Source organism: Galeopterus variegatus, unplaced genomic scaffold (assembly GCF_000696425.1).
Source record: "Galeopterus variegatus unplaced genomic scaffold, G_variegatus-3.0.2 Scaffold46, whole genome shotgun sequence".
Lineage (NCBI taxonomy): Eukaryota > Metazoa > Chordata > Mammalia > Dermoptera > Cynocephalidae > Galeopterus > Galeopterus variegatus.
The window spans coordinates 122,580-150,238 of record NW_007726157.1 but is presented as its reverse complement, the minus strand read 5'-3'; the positions used below and the strand labels follow the sequence as shown (position 1 = coordinate 150,238).

The window sequence follows — 27,659 nt, the reverse complement described above, 5'->3', positions numbered from 1 at the left end:
ACAAGAGTTGTATTTAGACAGTGAGATTATGGTAACAACTTACTACAATCCATTTCTGTGTTTTCTAAAATTTTTACCACAATCCATTTTTTTCCTAAAAATTTTAATATTTTCTGTAATTCTGTAAATTCTTTTTATAATTAAAAATATACATAGTTTAAAAAATTGCTTGGAGGAACTTTGAAAACAAGCTACAACTACTCTTCAGTGGCTGCTCTAAATTAAAGTAGATTGGTTGTTTCCAAACCTGGCTTTGCACCAAAATTTCTATTTTAAAGGTTGAAACTTATCCACCCTCAGTTGCCATTGCTAGGTGCTCACCCTCAGCTTTACTGAGCTCCACAGCCAGCTGCTCTCTTGCCTTGGACTCCTCATGAAGGCGCTCTCGAAGTTCTTCTTGGCACTTAAGGAATTCTGTTGCTTCTTGTTTCTGTCTAAATGATTCACGCATCAATTCAGTCTGTGTAACTTTTGCATGTTCAAGCTAAACAAGGAGAGAGAGAATATATAAAGGATGATAGTATTAGAAATACCAGTGTCGTTCCTCATTAAAGCTAAAAAAAAAAAAAAGCATTCTTAAATAAAGATATATTATTGAATTAAAGTCATGCAATATATCTAGTGCATACTAACATTAGCAAGTATAGTAAGTCATAGTAGACCAGTAGAGATTAGCTGTGTACAACTTTCCGTAAGAGATGTATTCCAGTTTTCCTAGACAAAAGAATATGATTCTTTTGGAAATAAACCACTTAAAGTCAATGGATGTGTATTCTATCATATGAAGGGAAATATAGAGTTAATGAAGCACAGGTTCTTACTGTATTTGCTAAAGAATTTTATGTAACTATGTGGTCTATAATAAACTTTACTTCTTTTATATTAAACATTAATTGACTGTGACTCCTACAATATCTGCTGTACACTGTGGAGTGCTAATAATACGTGATTACAACAATGGCATCAATTAACAAAATCAAAGTGGCAAAAAAAACGAAATTACACATAACCCATGTGTTCTAACTAAAAGCTTTATATTTCTGCCCATTTGTGAAACATCTGAAGACTCCATGACTATTGTTTATTTTCAAAACATTAGGGTTCCAGGCATTAACCATAAATACAGCCTCTTTAAAATGCTGTCACTGTCACATACTGACTACATTCTTAAAAAACTAAGATAACTAGATCACTGCTACTGAATCAGCTGTATGAAGTTGCAGGAAAGCACTATTTTTGTCTTAGTTTTCTGGGCTTCTATCAGTACATTCCCATCTGTTCTTATTGAAACAACTACTCAGGAAAACACTGAGTTCAAATGTTGCTAGTACTTAGTCCAAAAGTTTTAAAAAGAAATAATCATATGTACTTAATAGAAGGCTAACATGCAATGCCGTAAGAATTTGTAAATTTATATATAAAACACTCTGTGCATCAGAAAGATGATATAACCATGTTTTAAGCATAACATGTGACCAGATGTAGTGGTTTCTAATTTACAGTCATATATCAGTAATGTATGATAAAACTTTGATAATATTTAAGAATATTTTATTCTTAAACTAAAGACTTCTACTCTTCACACCTGAGTGGTATTTACCATAGCAAATAGATTTTAGAGTTACTTAAAGTATTTTCTGGTCATTGTAAATCAATTTCCAAAATATCCATATGCAGTTATTCTTGTTTTAATAGAACTTTTAAATATAATTTATAACATGTTATTTGAAAATAGTATGAATACACGTGACTCATAATACAAAATTAAGCATAAATTTTAAATCACAAATTTCCTAAAATATCTGTGATAATACATTATTACCTCATAAGGATAACTTTATAAATACTTTTACTTTTAACTGGCAAAAAAGTATTTTTCATTTAACGTGGATAAGTAATATACATTAATTTTTATTATAAGGAAACATGACAATAAAGTATAAACTAATTTGTACACATCTACTCTCCTAAATTTACAGTCACAACCCTTATTTTAAAAATATATCAATTCCTTCTACATATACATATGTAATTTTTTTCTATACATTACATAATCAGTGCCTAGTAAATACACAAAATCTGTAAAAGTACAAAATATGAGGGTACTTCAAAAAGTTCATGGGAAGATTAGTATTATCTTTCAGCTCTATTTTTTCCACAAACTTTGTGAAGTACCCTCATATTTACAACAAAATACTTGCTTCAGATAAGTAAATTAAATAAGTCTTTACTTCTATCTTCTACTTCTACACAAGATCTAAACCAGAATTTTAGTGCATTTAAATATTTACCATAAAACCACAGGAAATAACTTCAGTTTTACAAAACATAACAAAAAAAACTGGATTAAATACAGTAAATCTAGCAAAAAAATTTCATTTATTATATCCGATGAGATCCACTTACTGAGATAAGAGATCTCCTTCAAATGCTCATCTAAATACTTTATACTGAAAAAAAATCTCTTCCACACAGTTAGGGTACTATTTATTCCTAGTATCTATAATAATATGAAGTATATAAAAATTTCATATTCAGTATTTTCAAAGTATCTAGGAAACTTATCATTACATTAAAAGTATGTGTAAACCATCAGTAAATATTGTCGCTTTAATATAAAAGTTGCAGAAAAGGTTAACAAAACCATTCTGAAAACCATCTGGCTTGTTAAATATTAGCTAGCATAGTTAAAGCTATGAAAGTCATAAAAAAAATGCTGAATAACTTGTAGTTATAGTGAATAACTTGTAGTGAATCATTCACAACATATTTAAGTATCAAATGAACCTGAAACACTAAATATGCAAGCCTCTTTATGCTAAACACTTACCCTTAACAATACATTTCACATAAAAAGCAGAAAAAAATATCTCTCCATAGGATTAGTAGGCATATTAAATAGAAAATAAGTTTGTTAGGGTGTTAACAAGAAAATTAAAATCTAAGTTTCCTTTTTCCTTGTCTGGACTATAGTTAATATGCCATATGATCGTAAGAATTTCCTAATGGGCTCAATGACAATTCCCTTAGCTGTTTTAGGTATCACAATGCTTATTCTCTCAAATATAACCATTCCACTTTTACACCTGTGGCATCATAAACACACTGGCATCATAAACATACAAAAGCTTATCCTAAGGACAAGCAGGATCTTTTTAAATAGCTTGCCTGGCACTGGAGAAATGTAATATAATCTCATTCAGCTTTCTGGAATTAAAAACATAGCCAAGTTGAGGCTCTTACAGTCTATATTTAGCCCTTTGATACATCCAGGATGAATGAGCAAATAACACACCAACCAACCAAACAAGATCGTTCCATTTAACCTTATTAAAGACACATAAAATTTCCTTTCTCATCATACAGTTTTTAAACTAAATGCTTTTTATACTTACTGAATAAGGAGGGGTAGGCAGTGAAATTTTAGAAATAAGCTTTAATATGTGCCCATTTCTTTTATGAATAAAATGAAAAATAGAAGTATTAATAATTACTGAGTTATTTTCATCCAAATGTTCACACAGAGGAAAAGGATGTGGTAAAGGCACGCGAGATTCAACCTCATAAATGTCTTCATCTTGTTCTTCCAACCATGAGCCACTGAGTTTGACAGTTGCCAAATAGGTCTTATAAGAATCCATTCTGGAAGATGTAGTTGCCAAGCTTCCTCATTTGCTTTACCAGTTTTCTACTACATCAAAAAGTCCTTTTTCGTTTATCAAGATATACCATAGCAGTATGAAAATTTCTTTTTAGCACTATCAAATACACATTCTAAAGTTAATTCATACAACTGAAAAATAAAAGGGTAGGAAAGTTCAGGAAAAAAACCCCTCAAATCCAAAAAAACTACATCTCTATCAGTCTTAATTCAAAAAACCCCCCAAACAAAACAAAAACCAAAAAACAACCCCCTAGAAATAAAAGCAAGCAAACCAAAAACTACCTTTAAGATTAGAAAATTAAATCCTTGAACGAAAATATAAATATCTAATTAGCTAAGCAATAAAACTGCTTGCAGTATCAAATATGTCTGTGGTAATAAGTGAGCCTTCCAAGAGGAACCTGGCAGGGAAGGTCAAGTTTTAAATCTCCATAGTAGCAGTCTTGAGAAATGCAGTTGCCAACATTTCTCTTGTTCTTGCTGCTTCACTCCATTCAAAAGGAAAAGCTCTTCTGAACTGAGCTATTCAAATAGCCTCTCCTGCTCAGCCAAAGGATTCTAGTCAGTGTCCCCTGAGGAGAAGGTCAGAACAGTGGGTGTGGTTTGATGTCTTTACCTATAGGTACACTGACAGGTGGAATGTGAATTAATACACCCACAAAAAAGCCTGCCTAACAGGATCCAAGTTCCACGTCAGAGCTTTGAAAAGGGCATTTAGACAAGTTTATAATGTTTCTAAGATAAGCCAGTGTTTTTCCATCCCATTTAAAAAAACTGCTTTAATTAAATTTGTGAAATCAAGTATGTTTGAGTTCATATTCTAATCAGTTATTCAAGTATATCAATTAATCATAAATATGTCTGGAAAATTAAGACTTCTTTTTGATATTCCCTTAGAAATAATATTCATCTTTTGAGCAGTCACTAAAGCAAAATATAGACAGTTCAGTTATAACCTATTTTCACATTAAATTGTTTAGAGTGCATGTTAAGGAAAAAAAATCTTTTTAAAACTGCATTGTATATAGTAGTTTATACTTACACCACTATGAATCCTGAATAAAATTTAGAAGCCCAAATTGTGTATAACAATGAGCTTTCTGGTAGCTCTAGAAACCTGGGCAACAGTGAAAAAACCAACAATTCAGAATTTTAAAAGATAACTTATTTTAATATTAAAACATTCTCAATAATGAAAGTTGTTTTAAATAAAGGAAAAAGCTTTCATTTTGGTGCCTTTTTTCTTTTCTTTTTTTTTTTTTGTCTTTTTTCGTGTCCGGCAACGGACCGCAACCCTCAGTGTCGCGCCCGTACCGGACCGGGATCGCAACCCTCGGTGCTGCGCCCGCCCCTCGCTCAGCCAGTGAGCGGGAACCAGTCTGTATGTGGGATCCGAACCCTCAGTGGGAGCGCCACCGCACTCCCAAGCGGCGCACTGTAGCAGTGCGCCACCGGGCCGGCCCTTGGTGCCTTTTTTCTATCTAGTAACCAAATATCCTAAACCCATAGGCCTTTATCCAAATGGAAAAACCCATACTAAAACAAGCAGGTAATATCAACAAAAGTCCATGTTATAGCCATTCTCATTACATAAAGTTGTTTAGAGATGCCAGGATTCAAACCCTTCACAGCAGGCTAATGATTAGGACAGAGAAAATGAGATTTTCCACAGAATGCCCAGAATCTACAGGGGGATGAATTGCTGCTGGGAAGGGGCAGCTACCTCTTAAAATTCTGGACTAGGCAATAATAAATTTTTGTTTATTAGGGTTTCTTATGTGACCCTCCAATTAATCTATGAAGATGTGCTAATACCTATACAAGATGAAGGCCTAACCCTATCACTGCTACAGCTAGCTAAATGTGGCTTTGATGGGGCTTTAGTAGATACAAAATTATCAATATCCTAGCTGCTCAGCTTTATGAACTGTTGGGACCCATGTTTAGAATATCAAATACCTTTTAAAATACTCTTTCCCTGCTCCCTCTACAAATTACAGTTTATTTTGATTAACAGGTGTCCAATTTTTCTTATTTGAGGCAAAAACAAAATTCTGTGAAAATATCCCTTTGTAGGTCAAGGGAAGAACAAACTGCAAGGAAAAGACAAAAACTAGGGAGGGAAAAAAAGACTCAAAAAAGTAATAGATTAAGATAGAGCAAACAGGCCTTAGCAACAGCATATTCACTGATAGTATATTCAGAAATGTGACCCTGAACTACAGTAGTTCAAATTATACTCTATTTTGGTTTTTTTCCTCCTCTGTTTTAGAAAGCACAAAAAACTTTTTGCAATTAAAAGTTAAAATGACCTCAATTTTTAGGAGGACACACTTTTATTTATCCAAACTAGCTCATTATCCCCTGGTTGCAGGTAATCAAGATTTTAATGTATATTTGAAGGCTATGAATTTGCATATAGAGTCATGTTTCCCAAACAAAACAGCTTTAATCATACAATGTCAAGCTATTTTAACCTTTTTTCGACATAAATTATTTCCCTCAAATTGTAAGACATTTCTGTTGCTCTATTTTGGACTTTATTTATTTCTCTAAGTTATTTAATAGAGGGACTAAATCCTGCATACATTATCTGGACAGAGCCCTGATCAACGCTAAGCATACTGGGGACAGCACTTGATGGCAAAATGTGTTTTCAGCACTTTGATCACAGTTGTGTTTAAAACATGATGACAAAACAAAATCTTGACTTACACTACTTTTTCATCCTCAGACTCCTTTTTTGAGAAAACACACAAGCATGTAGCCTTGATTCCATTATTCTCAGAAGTGAGAATTAGTAAACTCACGCGTTTCCTATAATGAAAATCATTCTGTGGGAATAAATTACTTATTCATTAATTTCTTCTAAGGTCTAAAGGAATCTCTTGTTAAACAATCTCCTATGGCTCTAAACAATATCTCTGGAGTCTGGAAAACTTTAATTGCTGAAAGACTATTCCCATAGAACAGACTGATTTCTATTTCTACCTGATCTAAGAGTCAAGAATCTGTGAAACCATACTCTCACAGATAACTTTTCTGCAGAACCACGAAGAGACTACTGTATAAAGATTGTGTTAAAGAGATTATTTTTCTAAGGGCCTTAATAGTGTAGTCTCTAAGCACTTTTCCTCACATAAAAAAAATTATCCCAACCAATAGGAAACTACGAATACGTTCAATATAAACCAGATTTTATAGTAGCCTGTCTGGGCATTAAAACCTGTCATAATGTATTACTATATGGACTTGAACATATCATTGGGCAAATCACCTCTCAAATCAAATACATAAAGTAAAATACAGTAGTTTCCCCTGATCTGCAGCTTCACTTTTAGCAGTTCCAGTTATCCACGGTCAATCTCGGATATTAACCTGCATATCAGACCACTGTTAATGGAATGGAAATGGAAAATTCCAGAAATAAATGATAAGTTTTAAATTCTGTGCCATTCTGAGTAGGGTGATGAAATCTCACACTGTCTGGCCCAGGACGTGAATCATCCCTTTGCCCAGCGTATTCACGCTGTGTACGCTACATGCCGGTTAGTCATTGACATCATCTGCTCCTGACATCTAACAAGGGACACCGTCATGCCTCAATTATCCAGGATCACCTAAACAGATGATCTTTCTTCTGACTTATTGTGAGAAAGTCAACGGTAGCCTAATGTTACATCATGATGCCTGTTATCATTCACCTCACTTCATCTCATCACATAAGGATTTTAACATCTCATGTCATCACAAGGGTGAGTACTGTATAATAACATATTTTGTGACAGAGAGAAAGAAAGAGAAAGATCACTCACATAACTTTTATTACAGTATATTGTTATAACTGTTATTATCAGTTACTGTAGTTAACCTTTTAACTGTGCCTAATTTATACATTAAACTTTATCATAGATGTATGTATAGGAAAAAAAATAGTATATGTAGGGTTTGGTGCTATCTGTGGTTTCAGGCAGCCACTGGGGGTCTGGGAATGTATTCCCTGTAAATAAGGGGAGACTACTATATCCCTATGATACATAGTATGAAACCAGTCTATCAGGCAGACTCTTGTCCAAAGCCCTGATTCTTAGTAAAGAAAATGCTTACAAATTCTTTTATTAAAACAGGATGTACCTATGAAACCTAAAGCAGCCCAAAACCTTAAAACTAAGTTTAATCATATTTCTTCTATTAAAATTGCACAACATATGCTATAGGTTAAATGCATGCCCTAAAAGTTCATGTATTGGAAACAAGACCCCTACTGTAACAGTGCTAAGAGGGTGGGAAATCCAATTATGGTATCTGAAAGGTGGGGCCTTTGAGAGACAATTGGATTGTGAGGAGTATGCCCTCATGAATGGCTTTATCCATTCATGAAATAATGAGTCATTATGGGCGTGGTTCTGATAGCTTTATAAGGAGAGTGAAAAGGTTAGCTGTCTTGCTCTTGCCATTTTCCCACCAAGTGATACCCTGTGTGACCATGAGACCCTGTAGAGAGTTCCCACCTGGAATAATGCCCTCACCAGATGCATCCCCTAGACCTTGGACTTCCCAGCCTCTGAAACTGTTAGTAATAAATCTTATTTCTTTATACATTATCCAATTTCAGATATTCTGTTATAAGCAACAGAGAAAACAGACCAATAGAACATATAAAACCACATCATTAAAAAAGAAAAAAAAGACTTTGAATATTCAACAACATTTACTTAGGTTCTGGGGCCTTTTCAATGAAATTTATTCCCCACAACCACAAGCCCACATTCACTTGCAATAATCCCTCTCTCCAATCTTAATGGAGGCAAGGTCTCTCTGATACAAAGGCTACACCTTCCTCCTATGCTCTGGATTCCATCCTTCACCTACCCACAAGGATTGGTTCCACAACGCCCATCCCCTGGTCCTGCATCTTCAACTTTTCCGTTGCTAATCTATGTGAACTATTCCAACCTTTAAAATTCCAGCACTCTCCCCTCCTTAAGTTTGTGCTCTTCTGTTTTCTTCAGAGCAAGGTGTCATGAAATTGCTCTCTCTTTCCTTAACTCTCTGAATTTTGAATTCCTCCTCTACCACTCCATTAAACTATTCTCACCAAGTTAACTGTCACTAAGAGATGACTCAATAAATGGTCTATAACCACTAAGTTAACCTAAAAGTAAATAAATCTGGCATTAAAACACAAAATATCTAACAATATTTGCTATATTTGCTACATCCAATAGTCACTGGTGGTTACTGAAGAAAAATACAATACTGAGTGAGTAATTTCTTAGAGAAAAAAACATCAATGAAAGTCAGATATCAGAAATAAGAGATCAAAGACACTCCACTTCTTAACTTCTGTTTGAAATAGACCTAGATCTAGGATACTCTGAATAAAGAGATCAATAAAAATATTAATACTCATCCTGTTGTTGATGATAATGAAGCACTCGATTAACATGACAGCTATAATTCTATAATTGTTTTAAATTAAACACTTAAAAAATAAGTAAGTAAATTTCTTCACTTTAAAGCAGTAAATAGTTTTATTTTATTTTTTTTTGGCAGCTGGCTGGTGCAGGAATCTGGACCCTTAACCTTGGTGTTATAACTCCACACCCTCACCAACTGAGCTAACCCGCCAGCCAAGTAAATAATTTTTAAAATTCTGCTTACAGTAACTTAAGAGACAACTACCATACATAGTGTAAAAATTTTATAGAGCAAGAAAACTGCAATTTAAGTTTTAAATACCATGATTATATCTTTTTAAAGTTCCTATTTAAAAACAGTACTTTAATATAAAAACTGTCCCACATTCTAATTTCCTATGAAGAGATAGTCTGTAAAGTGAAGTAATCTATTCATATTTGTAAAAAGGAGTAAAAATCATGTGAAGAAATTATGAGTTTGATTTGTTATATTGTACTAATAGTATGTTTTTTTGGGGGGTGGGGAGGACAGCTTGCTGGTATGGGGATCTAAACCCTTGACCTTTGTACTAGTAGACATATTAGAGCATATAGTTTTATAGATTCATACTATTCTTTATTCTATTATACTATTTATACTATTTCAAACAAATAATATATTTTAACAAAACATTTCATACAACGGTGAAGTTAAAGTATCTTTTGGTACCAAAAAGTAATGTGTAAGGGTCTAGACAATCTGAATATTAAAACAACATGGAATTTTACAACTGGAAGAGCCAATCAGCACATTACATTAACCCTTACTACCTGAAAAGAAGGCTACTGATAACAGTATTGGTTATCATAAACACAACTAATTATTAAAGGAGAGCCTAACTAAATGTCTGTGGGACAATAGAGAGAAACATTTAGTCATTCCATGGCTAAATGAAAACCTACTTCAAACTTAGTACATATTAGTAATATAAGGAGGTTACCTGACTACTAGTTTCACTTATGGCTTCTAGAAGTTTTTCAACTGCTGCTTGTAGTCGAGAGCTAATGTTCAGCATAAGTTCTTCATTTTCAGGGTCTATTTCGGTTCCAGCAAAACCACTCCTCACTAGCCGTTGGGACAGCTCTGTTCCTTCCTCAGTTACTTTTGACCACATGCTACTGTCATTTCTGGGTACACCACTTTCAGAATAAGAGGATATGGATTCATCTGTAACTAGAATAACAGTATTTTAAAGGCATAAATTAATTTAATTAATAATATATAATTTTTAAAAGTTACAAAATCAAATCAAATTAAAACTGGAAATCATGGAAATTACAAGATCTTTTATTAACAGTATTGCAACAAAACAAATAAAATATGCAGAACCAGAATGTAATATTATTCAATAACCAAGGAAGAATGAGAAAGATAATGCTATGTTAACAGGACTTTGCAGAAATTAATATTTGGGTTATTTAGTATTTTTTTCTCTGATAAAAGATGTTTAAGACAACTTTCAACAGGTATTTACTAAGTGCCAACCATGTAGGATTTGCTAAGTAATGGGGACACACAGGTGATAAGATCTGGTTCCTATTCTCAAGGACTTTACAGTATAATGAGAAAACAAATATAAAACAACCACATAAAAAAAATTTGTGCAATGAGATGTTCCAGGTGTACGGAAGAATAAGTGCTTGAATTTGTGTGTAGCAGACCCTTTGATTTTTGAGTACTACACTGGGTAGCATCACATGTTCTGGCTACACAGGAAAAGGGACTAAGATAATTTTGTAGCTTACTACTTTTGTGAGAGTAAAGACATTAGATTGATGAGTAGTTCTAATTTAACTACAGACATTGTTATCCACACTATTCTTAATTCTTACATAAGGAAAATTGAGTTTACATGAGCAAAAGATAAGTTTTGCAAGTGTTTTCTCTAAACTAAAATAAAAGCACAAATTATTCATCACTGTCATGGAAGATAATACTCATCCATGACAGCATGTTACAACCCAACAATGAAATTTCCTGAAGAGGAATTATCTATTCTTTTATTACATGTAATATATGTTATCAGTAACTCAACAGAACAACAAGTTAAAGCAGAGGAAAGTCTAATGTCCAAAGTACTCAGAATAAACATTCAGTGGGACACATTCACCCAGCATAAGACCTGTTTATTTATTAGAACTCATCTTGTTAAACTAGCTGGTGCCACATGGAGTTCTCTCAATCTCATGCAGTAATGATATTAGAGGTAGCTTCAGATGTGAGATCTGAATTCAGCATAAATCAATATTTACTAAGCACCTCCTCTGTAGAAGTCACTGGGTGAATAGTCCAAAACTGCATTCTAGGACATGATTTTAAACGTTTGTTATTATACTTAGGCTTTTCTAATTAGCATAACGGCTAATACATTTTCACTTTGTATCTTCATTCCCCAAATTAAAAAAACAACTACACTGGGCCGGCCCGGTGGCGCACTGGATAAGTGCGCCGCTTGGGAAGCGCGGCGGCGCTCCCGCCCGAGGGTTCGGATCCCACATGCAGACCGGTTCCCGCTCACTGGCTGAGCGAGGCGCGGGAGCAACACCGAGGGTTGCAATCCCGTTGCCGGTCCCCGGTCCGGTACGGGGGCAACACTGAGGGTTGCGATCCGTTGCCGGACACGGAAAAAGACAAAAGACAAAAAAAAAAAAAAAAAAAAACTACACTGATATTTACTTATATCATTCCATGTGTTCAAAACTGAATGCCATGTTAACAGGGATTAATACTTTATAAATACTTATGAGTTCAAAATGAACTTGAAATTCAAAATGACCCATAAACTACATACAAAGTACAATACAATGTATATTGCAAAATTACTAAATCAAATTAATGTAATCTAGAAAATAAATGATATTTTTGAAGAAGCTATAGAAGAAATATTATTACTTTTTAGTTGGTGCTTAAAAAAACTAAAAATACCTGTTGTATAGCATCTTTACCCAAGGAATTAAATGCATTCTAGTGACATTTTCTTTCTCATGGGTACAGAGTATGACAAATTTCAGGCAAAGAGAATAGTCTGATATGATGGGACCTCTAGGCTTTACGGAGCAAAATACGTGGAGAAGTGGGAATCAGGGAGGGAGAGAGCTAAAAGAATGTAGCTAGAAAGTAGGCTGGATTCAACTTATGAAAGGTCTTAAAATTTAAAAGAAATTTGGGGGTTTTGCTATAAACAACAAGAAGTGTAAATCATTTTTTGAGCAGGAATATAATATCAAATATGTGAATCAGGAAGCAAGTTGTAGCAATACAGAGGAAAGCTGGAGGAGAAAAGTCTTACAAGGCTAATTCATTTTTGCAGATGAGAGGTGATGAGGCCATGAAATAAGATGGTGATGTTGGGGGCTGGTTTGGGAAAAGGCACCGGTTGAAGAAGACTGAATGTATAAGACAAGGCAGGAAGAAAAGTAAGATCACCAGCTTAGGTGATACTCAGATGACAGAGGAGTCATTAAGAGAAATATTTTTTTAGTATTTCTAAGCACTAATCAGGAATATACATAGTAGGCATGAAAAATTATTAGTCTGAAATATTAATGGGATATCTGGAGATGAGTCAACTGGCAGAAATTTGAGTGTGCAAACACTTAGGAGTCATTTGTAGAAAGGTGAGAGTTGAAACCTTGGGAGTGGATACATTTGTTTTAGGAGCAATGTTTAGTAAGAGGCAGAAGACAAACAATGTTGAAGTCTCTCCATATCATAAGCTCACAAAAGAACCTGTCTAAAAAAATATCAGATAGGAGACAGACACTCCAGGAGACAAGAGAACATTTCAAAACTGAGAGACTTCAATAATATCATTTGTGTAGAAGATAAACAGGACAAGGACTGAGAAAATGCTATGGATTTGACATTTGGTCAGTGCTGTCCTCTGAGAGAACAGCTTTGGTACTGCAGGAACAGAAACCAAAGTTGGTGAACGCAGGAGTTAGTCTACTTTCTCATTGTGTTTGCCAAAGTTCACCTTGAGGGGGAAGCAAAGTTGAGAAAAAACACTTTTTTGTTTTTTTAAAAAATGTTTTGTGGTATAAAGAAGGAATCAGTGGTGAAGAAGAGATTGAAGATATTGTATATTATACGTGAGCAAATCTCAAGCACAAAATAGAGAGGACATGTGAAGCAAAGTGGTTTATAAAAGGCCACTCAATATTAGTTTTTTGAAATGACTAATAAAAAAATAGACATTAAAGTACCTAGAAAAGATGAAGATGTCAACTAGTTAATGTATTTTATTGATAACATTTCAAGGATATAAACAATTTGAAATAATCTGAATACGTTCCAATGAAGAAACAGAATTATTTATGTTTATTCCTATGAAATAAAGGAATGAGAAAGACATCAAGATTATACTTGATTTATAACAACTGGTCTTTGAGGATAAAAACCAGAAGATAATATAGACAGCAGGGCAATTTGACAACATGCCAACAGAAATCTCAGAATGGCCAATTTGGTGAACAGAATCATTTCAGATTAGTGAACCACTCAGATCTATGTCTTAAACATAGCAAATGTTGGTTATAAGAGTATACATCCTCTGGATTATACCACATTCATTCCCTGATAATAATAAACTCCTCAGGTTAAAGGAGGGTGGGCAATATGATAGAGCCCTCTTTGTCCCAATGGCTCTTTAAATATCTGTATGTTTCCAACTGGAAACCACTAGACTGCAAACTCACCCTCGTATCTGACAGAATGGTACTAAAGCCCAGGAAGACTTATGACATTTCCCCAAGGTCATAGTGAGCTAGAAAAAAAACAAAGCCTTCTGATTACTAACCCCAGCATTCTTTCGATAACATCACGCCCCAAAAGGAAGCTGCAGCAAATCAGATTCAGTCCCCAGCCTCCTAAGGAAGAGGTGAGCATTCTACCACTGAACCATCACAATGCAGATCTAAAGGAAATATTCTTTCAACATAGCCTGGTGAACTCCTTATTGCGAACTGACTCACTCAGGTTCAAGTGATTTCACACTGGTTCAAAATTTCCTTTCAAAAAACTAATTCACTCTTATGAGAAAGCAAACAGCAAATCAATTATTTATTTTTTGAGTGTTAACAAGTCCATACATGTTTAAAATCTAAACAAGTTCAGACTCGAAGAATGAAAATAAATCACAAGTGTTACTTACAGCAAAGTATACATAAAAACTGAAAAGCAAAAGTCAATTCATAATCAGATTATGGTTTAATTTTTTTCTGTTATATTAAATAAGATATAAAAGAAAATCTTTCAAAAGTGTATTTTAGTTTTTACAATAACGTTTCCATGAAAAATACGAAGAGGTATCAGAAAAAAATTCTTACACATGGAGCACAGTGTCAATATTTTAAAGCCAGCATTTTCTTGAAGGTTTATGAAAAAATTAAGTTTTAAATTATAAATTCTATTAATATATCCTTCAAGATGCAAAGTGGATCTGCTAAGTGTCCCCCAAAGATATCTGTAGTTATCCTAATTTAGGAACAGAACACTAACATACCATTGCTAAACATAAAAACATAAAAAAGTTGAGTTAATTAAGTAGAAAGTGCATAATACAACAACGATGCTAATACCAGCAAAATTATCTCTTCTACAATGTTCCATACACTATATTTCTTAACTGTGGACTTAAGTTTTCCTCTTGTATCTTAATATTATTCTTTCAGAATCAGTCAACAGTTAAGAAACTAAAATTTCAAAAGGCTTAACTGATTCAAACATATATAAAGTGGTTTTAAGTAAAATATTAAGTACTATGACTTTATCTTGCCTTCAATCAGAATCTCAGTGCCTCCTTCACTAGACTGTGAATTGCTGTAAAGCAGAGATCATAGAGAAATCGTTCAATAAATGTTTATAGAATTGAACTAATGAAATTGTTCATAATTTTAAAAAAAATCCTCTATTACCAAATATCTTAAAATAGGACATAGATATATTTCATCTAAATTGGAAGATTTACATGTAACCATGCAAGAAAATAGGCTAGTGAATCAGATGTCCTTTTTACATCTGCTTCCTCATAGAAAATGAACATAAACATAATCTTCTGTGTGTGCTTGAGTTAAATTACCAATTTATTCCTTTTTGTAACTATGGGCACACTACTCTAGAAGTGAGTTTGCTGTCTCTTAAGATACATTGTTTGCTGAATACTTCAACAACCATTTTGAGAAACACCCAAGAGAACTGCTAACAAAAAGGTTCAAAATATTTTTGTAAGCTGTAGAACATTCCTCAGTGTCTTTTAACTATAGGAGTCAACCTGGTCTAGGTCTTATCAGTAGAAGAGCAAAATCCCTCCCTAGATGGTTAAATGAAACCAGTTCATGAAATAATTGTTTTTAAAAAAGCACAATTTGATGAACACTTTGACAAGACAAAGAAAATGTTACCTAATTCTTCTCTATATAAATCATGTTCCAAAAGCTAAAATAAAATAGCCCTTGACTGAGAACTTAACCAAGGGTGAAGTTAATTTGACTAATACTTCTACCACGTTTGAAAAGCATTTATTTGAAAGGAAGGTTTAAAATTCAGTATTATTTCGGCTCTTATTTTACTGAAAGCATTATTTTATTAAAATTGTCTTTAAATTCAACTGAGGTGTTTTTAAATCAATTTTTAAAAAATACCAAATCAAGCTTTCTGCACTTAGAAACAACTTGTAATTAGGCAAACCTCCTGTAAGCAGGATAATTTCATCTCGTTTCTCCACATGAAACTTAACAAATGGAATGCTCTGAAAATTACGAAAACTGGTATTTCAAAAGATTGGCCTCTAACTGGGGAGAACTGCTTGGGTGTGAAATGCTAATGAACTGTGGGCTTGATCTTCTGATCTAGGAGTCTAAACCCTATCTTTCTTCATATAACAAAAACTTTCTCACCTTCTGATTTCTTGATTACCTCTCCAGCAAGGAACAAGGAATTGAGAAAACAAGAGAGACTGGAGGTCAACAATGTGATGGTAAGAAACTGAAAAAAGAGCCCAGCCCCCACAGCTGGAGGAAGAAGACAGAGTTAGGAAGACAGCTATGTCATGTCAGGACCTAATCTCTGGATCCTCACACGTTCTGTCATATTTCAAACCACTTTTCCAAAAGAAAGAAAGGACTTAGCAGAAGCTAGTCCAAAGACAAGACCAAACCTTGGGTTTCCAATAAAGACTTTCTTCTAACCAACTCAATAGGTATATGAAACTGGTGCTGGATTCCTAAAAGCTCTTCATTTCTATCCTTTCCTTAATATATAGGGTGGTTTCAGGATGTTGCCCATGCCTCATGGATACTGGTAAGAGTACTAAGTGGTACTAATGTGGAATTTTTCTCTTATCAGTGGAGAAATGAAAGAGCCTTCTGGCTTATGTATGCACAGTAGTGGCCCTGGGTATGTATGATGACAACTCTAAGACACCTACTTGCAAATGCTATACAATAATGGTGTTTTGAAAAGACTGGCTCTAATATATTTGTGTTTGGAGGTCCATCTCCTGGAAAATACTTGAATATTCTCATTCTATATTTTTAACACATGGCGAAGTGCTTTGAGCTCAGCTAGATTTGTTAAAGATAATGACTGTTTCAAAAGCAAATAAAACTAGTACCTCCTATGTGTTCCTTATGAACACATGACTTTACAGATGCCTCTGCTTCTGACCTCCAAATCAGGCTGGCAGATGACTGGCCTTTACTAGATCTATCTAGAATTCCAAGGACATGGCGACCAATTGTTTCCTCAACAGCTGCTGTTGTCTTTACAACTTCTAAGAGTATCTTCAAAAGTCTGTTGTTAGCTTTCTGGAGTGCATACCTGTATAGACAAAGAAACATTTATTAAAACACTTAATCTTTTTAAAAGATACACTCTGCTTATGTTCCAAAGAAAATACACTGGACAATATTTGATTTGAAAAATCAAATTAAAAATCAAATCTCTATTAAAATAACATGCAACAGCACCTACAATGAAGTGATTCTTGGTTTTTATTTATTTTATAACTATATTATAAAATAATTTGTTTTCTTCTGAAAAATTTTGGCCAATCAGTTTAACTATAACATTGTTTAAAAATGTGCAGCATTTTATTGACTGGAAAGAAATCAACTAAATTGCTAAGCTAGTAACTAGATTACAAGAAAATTTTAAGAGGACACGAAATTTAAGTTTTAAAAAGTATGGTAGCACTCAAGCATATGCAAGTTATTGAGCTGGTAATACTATTCATGGTTATTCATATACATTTTTACATTAATCTTTTTATATGTCAAACAACATATTTTAAAATATAGTGAAAAAAATCCCACCAGAAAAAAATGCAGTATTTCTACAACTTGATGGTGATAAACTGGATGTTAAAATTACAAAAATAGAAAGGCAGAGACCTATTTTTTAAAAGGTCTACAGTGAAATTTGACTACCTGCCAACACCACAGGGAGTATCATGAGTCATTTTTTATTATATCTACTCCAGAGACAGAAATTTCTTAAGTTACACACACTACACTCATTTCAGCCAGGAGAAGAAACCTATTTTCAATTAAATGAAATTAATGGTGTGTCTCTTCTTTTTTAAAAGTAATACGTTCTTATCTTTAAACAATTAGAAAATACTGCTAACTACCCACCAAAAAATCTCAGCACTCAGAGATACTCATTATTAACATTTTTTTTTTTTTAAAAAGATGACCGGTAAGGGGATCTTAACCCTTGACTTGGTGTTGTCAGCACCACGCTCAGCCAGTGAGCAAACTGGCCATCCCTATGTGGGATCCGAACCCGGGGCCTTGGTGTTATCAGCACCGCACTCTACCGAGTGAGCCACAGGCCGGCCCACATTATTAACATTTTAATGCCTATATGTGTAGACTTTCCCTTCTCTGTCTCTCTCATAAATATAAACATTTTAAAAACAAAAATGGAATCCTCATGGACAAAGTGTTTTTGTACATTTTCTTTTTTGTTTAACGCGAACATTTTTCCATGTCAAGAAATGCAGACCTATATAAACGGTGATTCATAAGATTACTTGATTAATTTTCTGAATAACTAAACTTTCTTGTCCTAACAGCTTAATTCAGCAAAAGTACTACAGTAGCAAACTTTATACTTAATACATGTAGACAAAATGAAAGACTTTCATGGTAAAGTTGCTCTGCCTTAATAGTTTTATCTCTCTACTTCACATTGTAGGAGATTACCAACAATCAGGTTAAAGGATATCTGTTTTCACAGGCACATGACATATCTATTTTAAGAGAAGGTAATAAAGAGAGAAGTTTTCCTTCAGTATCTGTCAAGTGGAAGAGTACTATTTTTGTACCCAGATCAAGTTCTCTGTTTATATAATCAGGAATATTAAAAATAAAACTCTAAATAATTTAGTCAGTAGGAAGTTAAGAGTTTTATTTCCTTAACTTTTTGTAAGATCTTGTTAAAGTCCCAAATCCCTGAACTAGGATAATGTGAAAATATTTCTATTAAGAGAAATAATTAAAATTAATATAATGGTAAAAAGAAAAATTAATACTCATTTTATTAGCACTCACTATAAAAATTCCTAAAATTAAACACTGCATAGTTTTTTTAAATATACCAATTAGAGATAAATAATATAAAATAAACAAGATGTTTATTTTATATTGCCATGGTAACTCTAATTTTCATACACTGTCTTTCTTGTTTGAGTTCCATACTGACTGCGTTCCATACTGATGATCCAATGGGGAAGCCAAAATCTTAGGGGCCAAATTCCTCCATGCAAGCTGAGGAAGGAGGTTAGGAGGACACAAAAGGGTTGACAGTCACAGAAATTGGAAAAGGAGGAAATTAAGTTAGTAAATATTAGTTTTAATTTAAAATTTTAAAAAATTATTTTCATTTGAACAAAACAAATTTTAAAATATGTGCTTAAAGTCCTTAATATTAATTTGGGATAACTATTCTCATTTAACATCTTACATTTTTATATTAACCTCTACATAATCAAAGTAAGGAAAAGCTTTGTTAACATCAGGTGATTAATTTATTTCTCTATAAATCTGGGATATGGATTAAAAGTTTTCACCTGTTATGCAGTAATGCCTGAAAGAAGCTAAATGTGGAATATTTACAGTTAACAGTAATTTTTTTCTCAGCATAAACAAACCAGGAGATAGCTTACACTGAATATATGTCCACAAAGTGAAGGAATAAAGCAGGAATAAAGTAGGAATAAAGTTCACAAGTAGAACTGTGTTTTTTAGGATACAAATATGGCATACAAGAATAATAAAATAATCAAAAAAGAGTTGATATCTAAATAATACCTTAACATTCAGAGTTAAGTATGTGATTAATATCCAATCAAAAATTACATTATACACAAAAGATTCTTTAAAGTCCTTGTTTGTCTATTTAATGATCAAAAATTGATAATCCTTTATATATTACACATATATGAACATGTTTCATACACAGATAGCACAATGAATTTTAAAACAAAGTATAAATATACAAGATAAAAATAAGAACAAATAAAGTTTATTACAATGAAACAACTACTTTAATTCGCTTTGCACAAAAAAAAGTACACATTTTGTATACCTTTCACTGGATAGAATATCAGGAGACACATCTTCAGGTTTTCTGTCCAACTCTTTTTCTTTAAACATCTGTTCCTCAACTTCCCCTTGGTTTTCATTTCCATTCTGTTTAAGTTTGTGTAAAAGTAGAGAGGACAAGACAGAAAGAAAACCTGTCATCCTGGAAATAGCATGTCATTAATCTATACTGATAGGAAGCGAAACTGAAACCTCTGTGCACAAAACAAATACTGCTTGAGATAATATTTAACTATATTTTATCAAGAGATTAGCACTATCAAAAAAAGAAAATACATTCTACTGTACAGATGAAAAAAATTTTAATGGGTTCAAACTAATGCATGCTACAGTATGACAATAAAGTTTGTTAGACTGCTCCTTGGTGAAACGATAGTTGCTGCTATAGCAATGCCAGATTCAAATCACCTTAAATGGAATATAACGCATTCTGACTTCACCTACCTTACATGTAAGCAATCACAAATATGTTAAACTCCATACCTATAAAAAATACATCTAACGCCAACAACAAAGACAGACAAATCCTACTGCATTGTTGATCCATTACTCCTAAGTGGGCCGAAGTACATACTACCTGTGTTTGCGTACTGCTGTGGCGCAGCTCACAACACAGCTTCTCTCTTCCAGCTAAAGACAGCTGCTTTAGTGCTTCGAGCTCCTCTAAAAGCACCCTCTCTCTCTCTGAAACCAGGTTCTCATTATCTATTGAGGATCTCTAAATAAGAAAAAAGGTCATGAAAGAATATTGTTTGCGATAGAGGAAAAGAGCAGAAATATTAAGCAGACTTCTTTTAACCCCCTGGGACCAACAGGCCCTCATTCTACTATGATTCATTTTCCATTATAAGGGGTTAGAAGCATGTACAAAGTTCAATGCAAAATTTGAAACTTTTTAAAAAAACCTAATTATTCCTAAGTATTCAGGAATTTGTGCACTTTGATTAATACTTTTATATGTCAATTTTGCATTGAAAATTCAGAAATTTGAATTCACAAAATGCAACGAAGAAAAGCAAAATTTTTCCATATGATAGTGTTTTATGCTCAACCCCCAATTTTCCTATTATTTTATATTTGAAAGAATACATGCATTTTCTATTTCTTATCTCTCCTTTTTTTTTTTTGTCTTTTTTACTGACCGGTAACGGGATCGCAACCCTCGGTGTCGCGCCCACACCGGGGACCGGCAACGGGATCGCAACCCTCGGTGTTGCGCCCGCACCGCGCTCAGTCAGTGAGCGGGAACCGGTCTCCACATGGGATCCGAACCCTCGACGGAAGCACCGCCGCGTTCCCAAGCGGCGCACTCTCCAGTGCGCCACCGGGCCGGCCCTTCTTATCTCTCCTTTTAGTTTTAGTTCTCAAAATTCAAAAGAACTGTTACATAAATATTTCTTGCTTTTCCGCAATGATTTTGTGAGTATATTTTATATAGTAATTGACAAGAATCCAGTTCCCAAATACCATGGAGTATTTAAATTTAGTCAAGAAAAGGATGAGAACGTTATATAAATTTATACTTCTCAAATCAAGAAGAGATGTTTCCATGGAGAAAGTTCCAGAAACATACTACTTCAGAAGATTTCCATTCATGATTCAAAAGGTGGATTAAAGACAGATAAAGATAAACCCTGGAGATGCTAATTGGGAGACTCATAAAAGTGAGAATATGGGAAAACTGAATGCTAGCAACTACATACTGGAGCACTTCAGCACAAAATGCTAGCAACTGCATACTGGAGCACCTCAGCACAAAATAGTCAAAGTGCTTTTGCTATGAATGGTCTATAAAATGATTTAAAAAAAATTGACCTGTAGTCAGTTAAATGATAGAAACATGATGCACACTTCAAGGTTGAGTTAGGCGTCCCTAACAAGACCTAAAGCTGTTGTGCTGGTGGAGTGTGTTCCTGGTGTTCTATATTTGTAGTTTATTCAGCACTGGGCAAAATAATCTGTCTTTAAAAAAAAAACCACTACATAAAGAATACTGCTATTTTAATTAGGGAGAAAGGGACTATAAGTCCCATACCTGGGCTAATTGTCTATTAAGTCTCTTAATCTCTTCTTGTAGCTGTTCCTGGTCTTCTCGCTGTCTCTCCATCTGTCGCATGTGTGCCTGCCTTAACAGTTCTGTTGCCTGCTGATGTTCTTCGTATTGTCGTACAAGTTCCTGCCTCATATCTTCCAACTGTTCTTCATTTAACATTAGCTGTCTGGAAGCATCCATGCTTGATACCAAAATCTCATTATGGATCTTTAATCATAAAAAAAAAAATGCAACCATAACACATTTTGTGGAAATCTGTCAGCATTGATATTTTAAATAAATACGAAAGCAAGTCCACTACTAACCTCAAAAAGCACCTGATTTAAAAAATTTTTATTATTAAACAAAATCAATTTTTTAAAAAAGGTATTCTTCTTAACTGTAATTCCAAAACAATGTGAAGTTAGTTCACTATCATATATGCTACTTTCCTAAGGCAAAATAGCTATTTATCGGTTAGTTTAGATATAATCTAATTCTAAGGGAAAAGAATAAGGAAAGATACTCAAGATTTCTTCTACTCTTAATAAAGCTCCATTATTCCACTTGATATTTTATTTATTTATTTTTTTTATTTTTTATTTTTTTTTTTTTTCGTCTTTTTCCGTGTCCGGCAACGGATCGCAACCCTCAGTGTCGCCCCCGTACCGGACCAGGACCGGCAACGGGATCGCAACCCTCGGTGTTGCCCCCGCGCCTCGCTCAGCCAGTGAGCGGGAACCGGTCTGTATGTGGGATCCGAACCCTCGGCGGGAGCGCTGCCGCACTTCCCAAGCGGCGCACTAGCGCAGTGCGCCACCGGGCCAGCCCCCCACTTGATATTTTAATAGGGAATACCATAAATGGAATATTTATATTTTAAAATTAAATTTGTGAAACATGAGAATTTTTACCTACTTAATCGATATTATACAGTGGTTATCGTAGTACTATGGACAACTGCTTAATAAGAAAAAATTACCAGTAGATTTTATCTGGAAATAAAAGCTTTATATTCCAGTTTCTTATGCTTAGAGGTCCTTAATGAGTTCTATGAGTAGATCAATTACTAAAGAGACACTACTTAAATCACTCTACTTTGAACACTTACTGGTAAATTAAAGAGGTTTTCATGAACACCACAAGTTTTGCATTCCATAAAGACTTGACAGTTTTATTTAAATATACCTCTAAATAAGACATAACTTATACTGAACATTAATTAAAAATTGAATTTAGATATTTTAAAAGTAGAATTTATCACTTTCTGTAAAAGGCAGCAAATAGCTGAGGTATAGACACAGAATAGATCTTCCATTAATTAGTAAAGAGATAATAAAACGCTTTAAATGGTCTTCTTAGATAGGTAGTTATTTCCTTATACTGTTATTTTTAATTAACCAAATCTTTTATTCAGATATTGTCAAATTGTAGTATATTTAATCCTGAATTTGTTGAAACAAAATTAATGTAGGTATAACTTACAATGAGATTCCACCATGCACAATGTCTGTAAGACTATAAACCAGATTTGTTTTATTTAATAATAACATTAACTCACTTATTCACATACCTTACCATTAATAAAACACATTAATAATGTGAATAATAAGTTAAGAGTGGATTTGGTACTTTCCTCCTTCATTAAGCGTCATTACTCCTAATATATTTATAGTGAAGGAAGTCACAATTTTTTATGAGTTTTTTATATTCAAGAAGGCATACTTACAGATTCTCTGACTATGAATGTTTTATCTTTGGAGAACATTTCTTCTGAAATAGTCAGTTCATGGTCCTTTGATTCTAGTATATCATCAAGATCATCATTATTTGATAACAGAACTTCCTTTCTATCTTCTCCTAACTCTTTACTAAGTGGTTTAAATTCTTCTTTAACTTTCATGTCCCTTGACTCAAAAGTCTGAAAACCAACTTGACCCTGAGACAATTTCGTTTCATTCAAATAATGTTGTTCCTCCTGCTGACAGACAGCATGTGCTTGTTTTGGTGATGTAGTATTTTCTTTCCCCCCAGATAGTCTAGACAATTCAGTTTTTTGAGCAAAAGCTATACTCATTGACACAATGACCTAAAAAATAAAGCAAACAAAGAACGATTAGATTTATAAATACCAGCAAGAATTTAAAAAGCAAGTTTCTACTCAAAATTATATGAGTTTTAGGGCTGGCGGGTTAGCTCAGTTAGTTAGAACACAGCCTTATATAACACCAGGGTCACAGGGTCAGAACCCCGTACCAGCCATCTGCCAAAAATAAATAAATAAATAAAATTATATGAATTCTAAAAAAGCATGGCCTCATGGTTTTAAACAAAAAGAAATCCTATAATAAAGTGATACAGACATAAAGATTCTCTATTTTCAATCAATCTAATATCAAAGTATTTATTTTATTGCCTGTCTTTTTAAAATAAAAAATACATAAAAAATTTTTTTTCCTTAACACCAATAAATATTCAGTACAAAAATTAGAAAATAAAAGCCCTTATCTTTCTCTCTTCCAAGAAAAGTCACTATAAACACTTTAGCAAATACTTTTTGAAACCTTCTTCCTCTACTTTACATACATATGGATATAAATATAGATATGTATTTTCCTACAAAAAAAGATCATACTCTAATATTGTAATGGTTTTTATAGCTTAACTATAGTAAATATCTTTTCAAGTCAAGAAACATATTTCTATAAAATTTCCAGTGGGTTCAAAGTTTCATATACAGACGTGTTTTAAGTTTATTCAACCAACTCTCTATAGTTGGACATTCAGACTGACTGCATTCTTATACTGTCTTAAACACCACTGTGATGATATCTTTGTAATTATATCATTGTGCATATCCTTTCTTATTTCTTCAAAATAAACTCCCAGAAGTGGGACATTTGGTTTGCAAGATTGATAAGTATGATTATACATTTCATTCTAATTCAATTTGACATTCCACTACAAATATGATCCTGAATCCCTGTTTATTTTATTCCCCCCTAGCACATGTACTTAGAAATTCTGATCAGCAGCCTTGGCTTTGACAAATCCCTAAGCCTCTGAGAACCAACGACATCAATAACTATTTCAATTCCCATCTTCTCTAATGTCACTTTATAAGATCAAGGCAATGTCACTTATAAAGTGACATTGCCTTCCATGACAACCCTATATAACATCGTCTCACTCTCAAGGGACTTTCCTCATCCTATTCCCTGGTTTGTTTTTCTTCACAGTACTTATCACTATGTGTATGTTGTCTATCTGTACCAACTAGAACGTAAGGTCTATGAGAGCAAAGAGTTCATCTTCTTTTTTCTCTGCCATACCCCAGCACCCAGAATACTGCCTGGAAGTGAAATGTAAATAAATGTCTACTTTCAGTAGTATGTACCCAAATCACAACAGAAATCTAATGTGATCTATACTAAGAATCACTACCCCTACTGAGCTTCTTCTATACAGCACATGCTTTTAGAAAAATAGTTCTCAATCTTTTCCTATATCTCAAGGGTATAGGGCATAGCTTAAGTCCATAAGTACTGGTGATTAATGTCAACAATCTATTTTACTCTAGAACAAAGCTGCCACCCAGTGTTGTCTCTTGGACCACCTTTAGAATAGTTTTCACTGAAATGTACTTTGGTATTCTGCTGTCAGCTTGGATGAGTGATGCTTTACAAAACACCTTTATATCACTACCATCATCACAGTAATAAGACTACTTAAAAAATATTATTTAAGTCTTTACTATTTATTAACTGATCTATTAGGTGCTTTCTATGCATCAGCTCACTAAATCCTTACAAGAATTATTATTATTCCTATTACTCTCCTCTTTTTAATATACAGAGAACCGAGACTCAGAAGTTAAGGAACTATCCTAAGGTTTAAATCTAGTTAAACCAGAAGAACAAGAATTTAAAGTATGGTATATGCAATATCAAACCTCATGTTTATTATACTATGATGCCCTGATATAACACTCTATTTGAGAAATTTCTGGAAGAGCTAAATACAAGAGAAAACTTCCATTCCTAAGAACTAGACAATGAGAGCTATATAAAAATGATGGTGTCTCACTTTTTATTTTGATCTCCATGAACTAACCATTCAGCTCAGACATAATAAATAAATAAGTCCTTATGGCCCAGATATTTCCCTGGGTCTTGACCTCCTCATCTGATTTATGTTTTCCTTAATTCCTTATATATTTCCTTTATATTATCCTGTCAATCCTCCCCCCTTTAAAATGCATATACTCTACTGGGATTGTTATAATAGTTGAAATACTATAAAAAATAAATAAGAGGACAAACTCATTACTCAACAGTTCCAACATTAAAATCCAATCAGGAATATGCATTTTGAAAGGAAATATAAAGATTAAAAAAATGAAACCATAACAGTAGACTAGGTTATATGGTTAATATTCAAGAGTTTAAAAGAACAACTCTGAGCATAGAGGCTAAGGATACAGAGATGAGCAAAAGTCACACTGATCAACTCCTCCACTTAGCCAGGAGCTAATGTTCAATGGTAATCCTCCCCTTTAGTATCTGTAGTCATTATCTAACATCACAGTAACTTCTCTGGGTGGAGCTAGGCAAAGGTAATATTTGAAGATCAACCACCTTTTCTTTCTTTTCCTGCCTTTTCCTCCACTTTTAAGGAAGGGCAAACTCCTTCATAAGGTAACAAATATATAAAGACTTGTTTTGGCATTCTGAAAAATTTCTAATTACTATTCTACATCCAGAGAAGAATGCTCTGTCAAAGAAAAAATCATAGAACATTCCACTTAAAGGCAACTGTAGGTGATATCATTATCTGACAACTTAAAGAGGAGCTATATATGAAACATAACTAAAAATAAGTACATATCATCAATAAGTCTATGTATTTTGAAGGCTCAAAGGGAATATAAACCAAGAAAATTCCAGATAAACTATAAACTTACCTTAGCTACTTCTTCTTCTAATCGTTCTTGGTACTGTTTTTCTAGCAACTTAACCATATTTGTTTCCTGTTTCACTCCAAATTCACCAGAAAACTAAATTAAAAAGCAAAATATGACATTTATTTACACTAATTATACACCACTTATTTTTTAACTTTTACTTTCAAATATCCCCCAAATATCACTATTTCTTAGAAAACTTCTGAATATTGTAAGCAAAAAATAATTTTCAGTTCTTCTCTTAATTAAAATAATTCTAGTGAGTAATTCTACCAAATAAGTATACTTATTACTGTGAACTTAACTAAAGATGCAAAGATAAATATATTAACATATTTACAATCACTAACATATAGTTCCAAGGTGGGATAAGAATACTTAAATTAATAAGATATATTTTTGTTGTACTCGCTGCATGTTCTCTCCCCAAAGGAAGAAGGACAGAGATGAGCCAACCTCACACAGTTATTCGTCCCAAATTTACCAACCTCTGCCTCTCCAGGAACAGAGTGAGTTAGAGCAAAGAGAAACCAGGATGTTGTTTAGGGAATTTCTCACTTCAAAGAAAACAGACTTTCCTCAGACATGCAAGTCATTTAGCCTCTTTTGCGCCCTAATTCCTCAGCTGTTATTTATCTTCTAAAGTTTGCAAAAATAAAATATATGAAATGTTCTGAAAATTAATACATGCCCCATAAATAGTTAATAACAGCTAATATTTAATGAACACCTAAGAGGTAAGAGGCACTGTTCTAAGCCCATTACCTCTGCTAATTCAATTCTTAAAGTAAACACTACTATTATTAATTTAAAGATAAGGAAACTGAGTCCCCAAAATTAAGTAACTATTTAACATCACACAGTGAGCAGGTGGATGAATGTGACTTCAATCGCATTTTCAGTGATTCTGCTCAGTAAACCCTATGTCCAAAG

General features: G+C 33.5%; 1 protein-coding gene across 1 annotated transcript in view; it reads right to left on the bottom strand.

The window, feature by feature from the left end:
• The window catches only part of AKAP9 (A kinase (PRKA) anchor protein 9), a 136,932-nt gene that overhangs the window by 41,617 nt on the left and 67,656 nt on the right, over positions 1 to 27,659 (bottom strand). Inside the window, exons 16-23 of the mRNA XM_008572140.1 lie at positions 26,727 to 26,819; positions 23,493 to 23,852; positions 21,767 to 21,991; positions 20,309 to 20,449; positions 19,715 to 19,818; positions 16,737 to 16,942; positions 10,065 to 10,297; positions 322 to 484 (exon numbers count right to left, since the gene is read on the bottom strand). Of these exons, the coding sequence (XP_008570362.1) occupies positions 322 to 484; positions 10,065 to 10,297; positions 16,737 to 16,942; positions 19,715 to 19,818; positions 20,309 to 20,449; positions 21,767 to 21,991; positions 23,493 to 23,852; positions 26,727 to 26,819 (1,525 nt within the window). The remainder of the gene's footprint in view (positions 1 to 321; positions 485 to 10,064; positions 10,298 to 16,736; positions 16,943 to 19,714; positions 19,819 to 20,308; positions 20,450 to 21,766; positions 21,992 to 23,492; positions 23,853 to 26,726; positions 26,820 to 27,659) is intronic.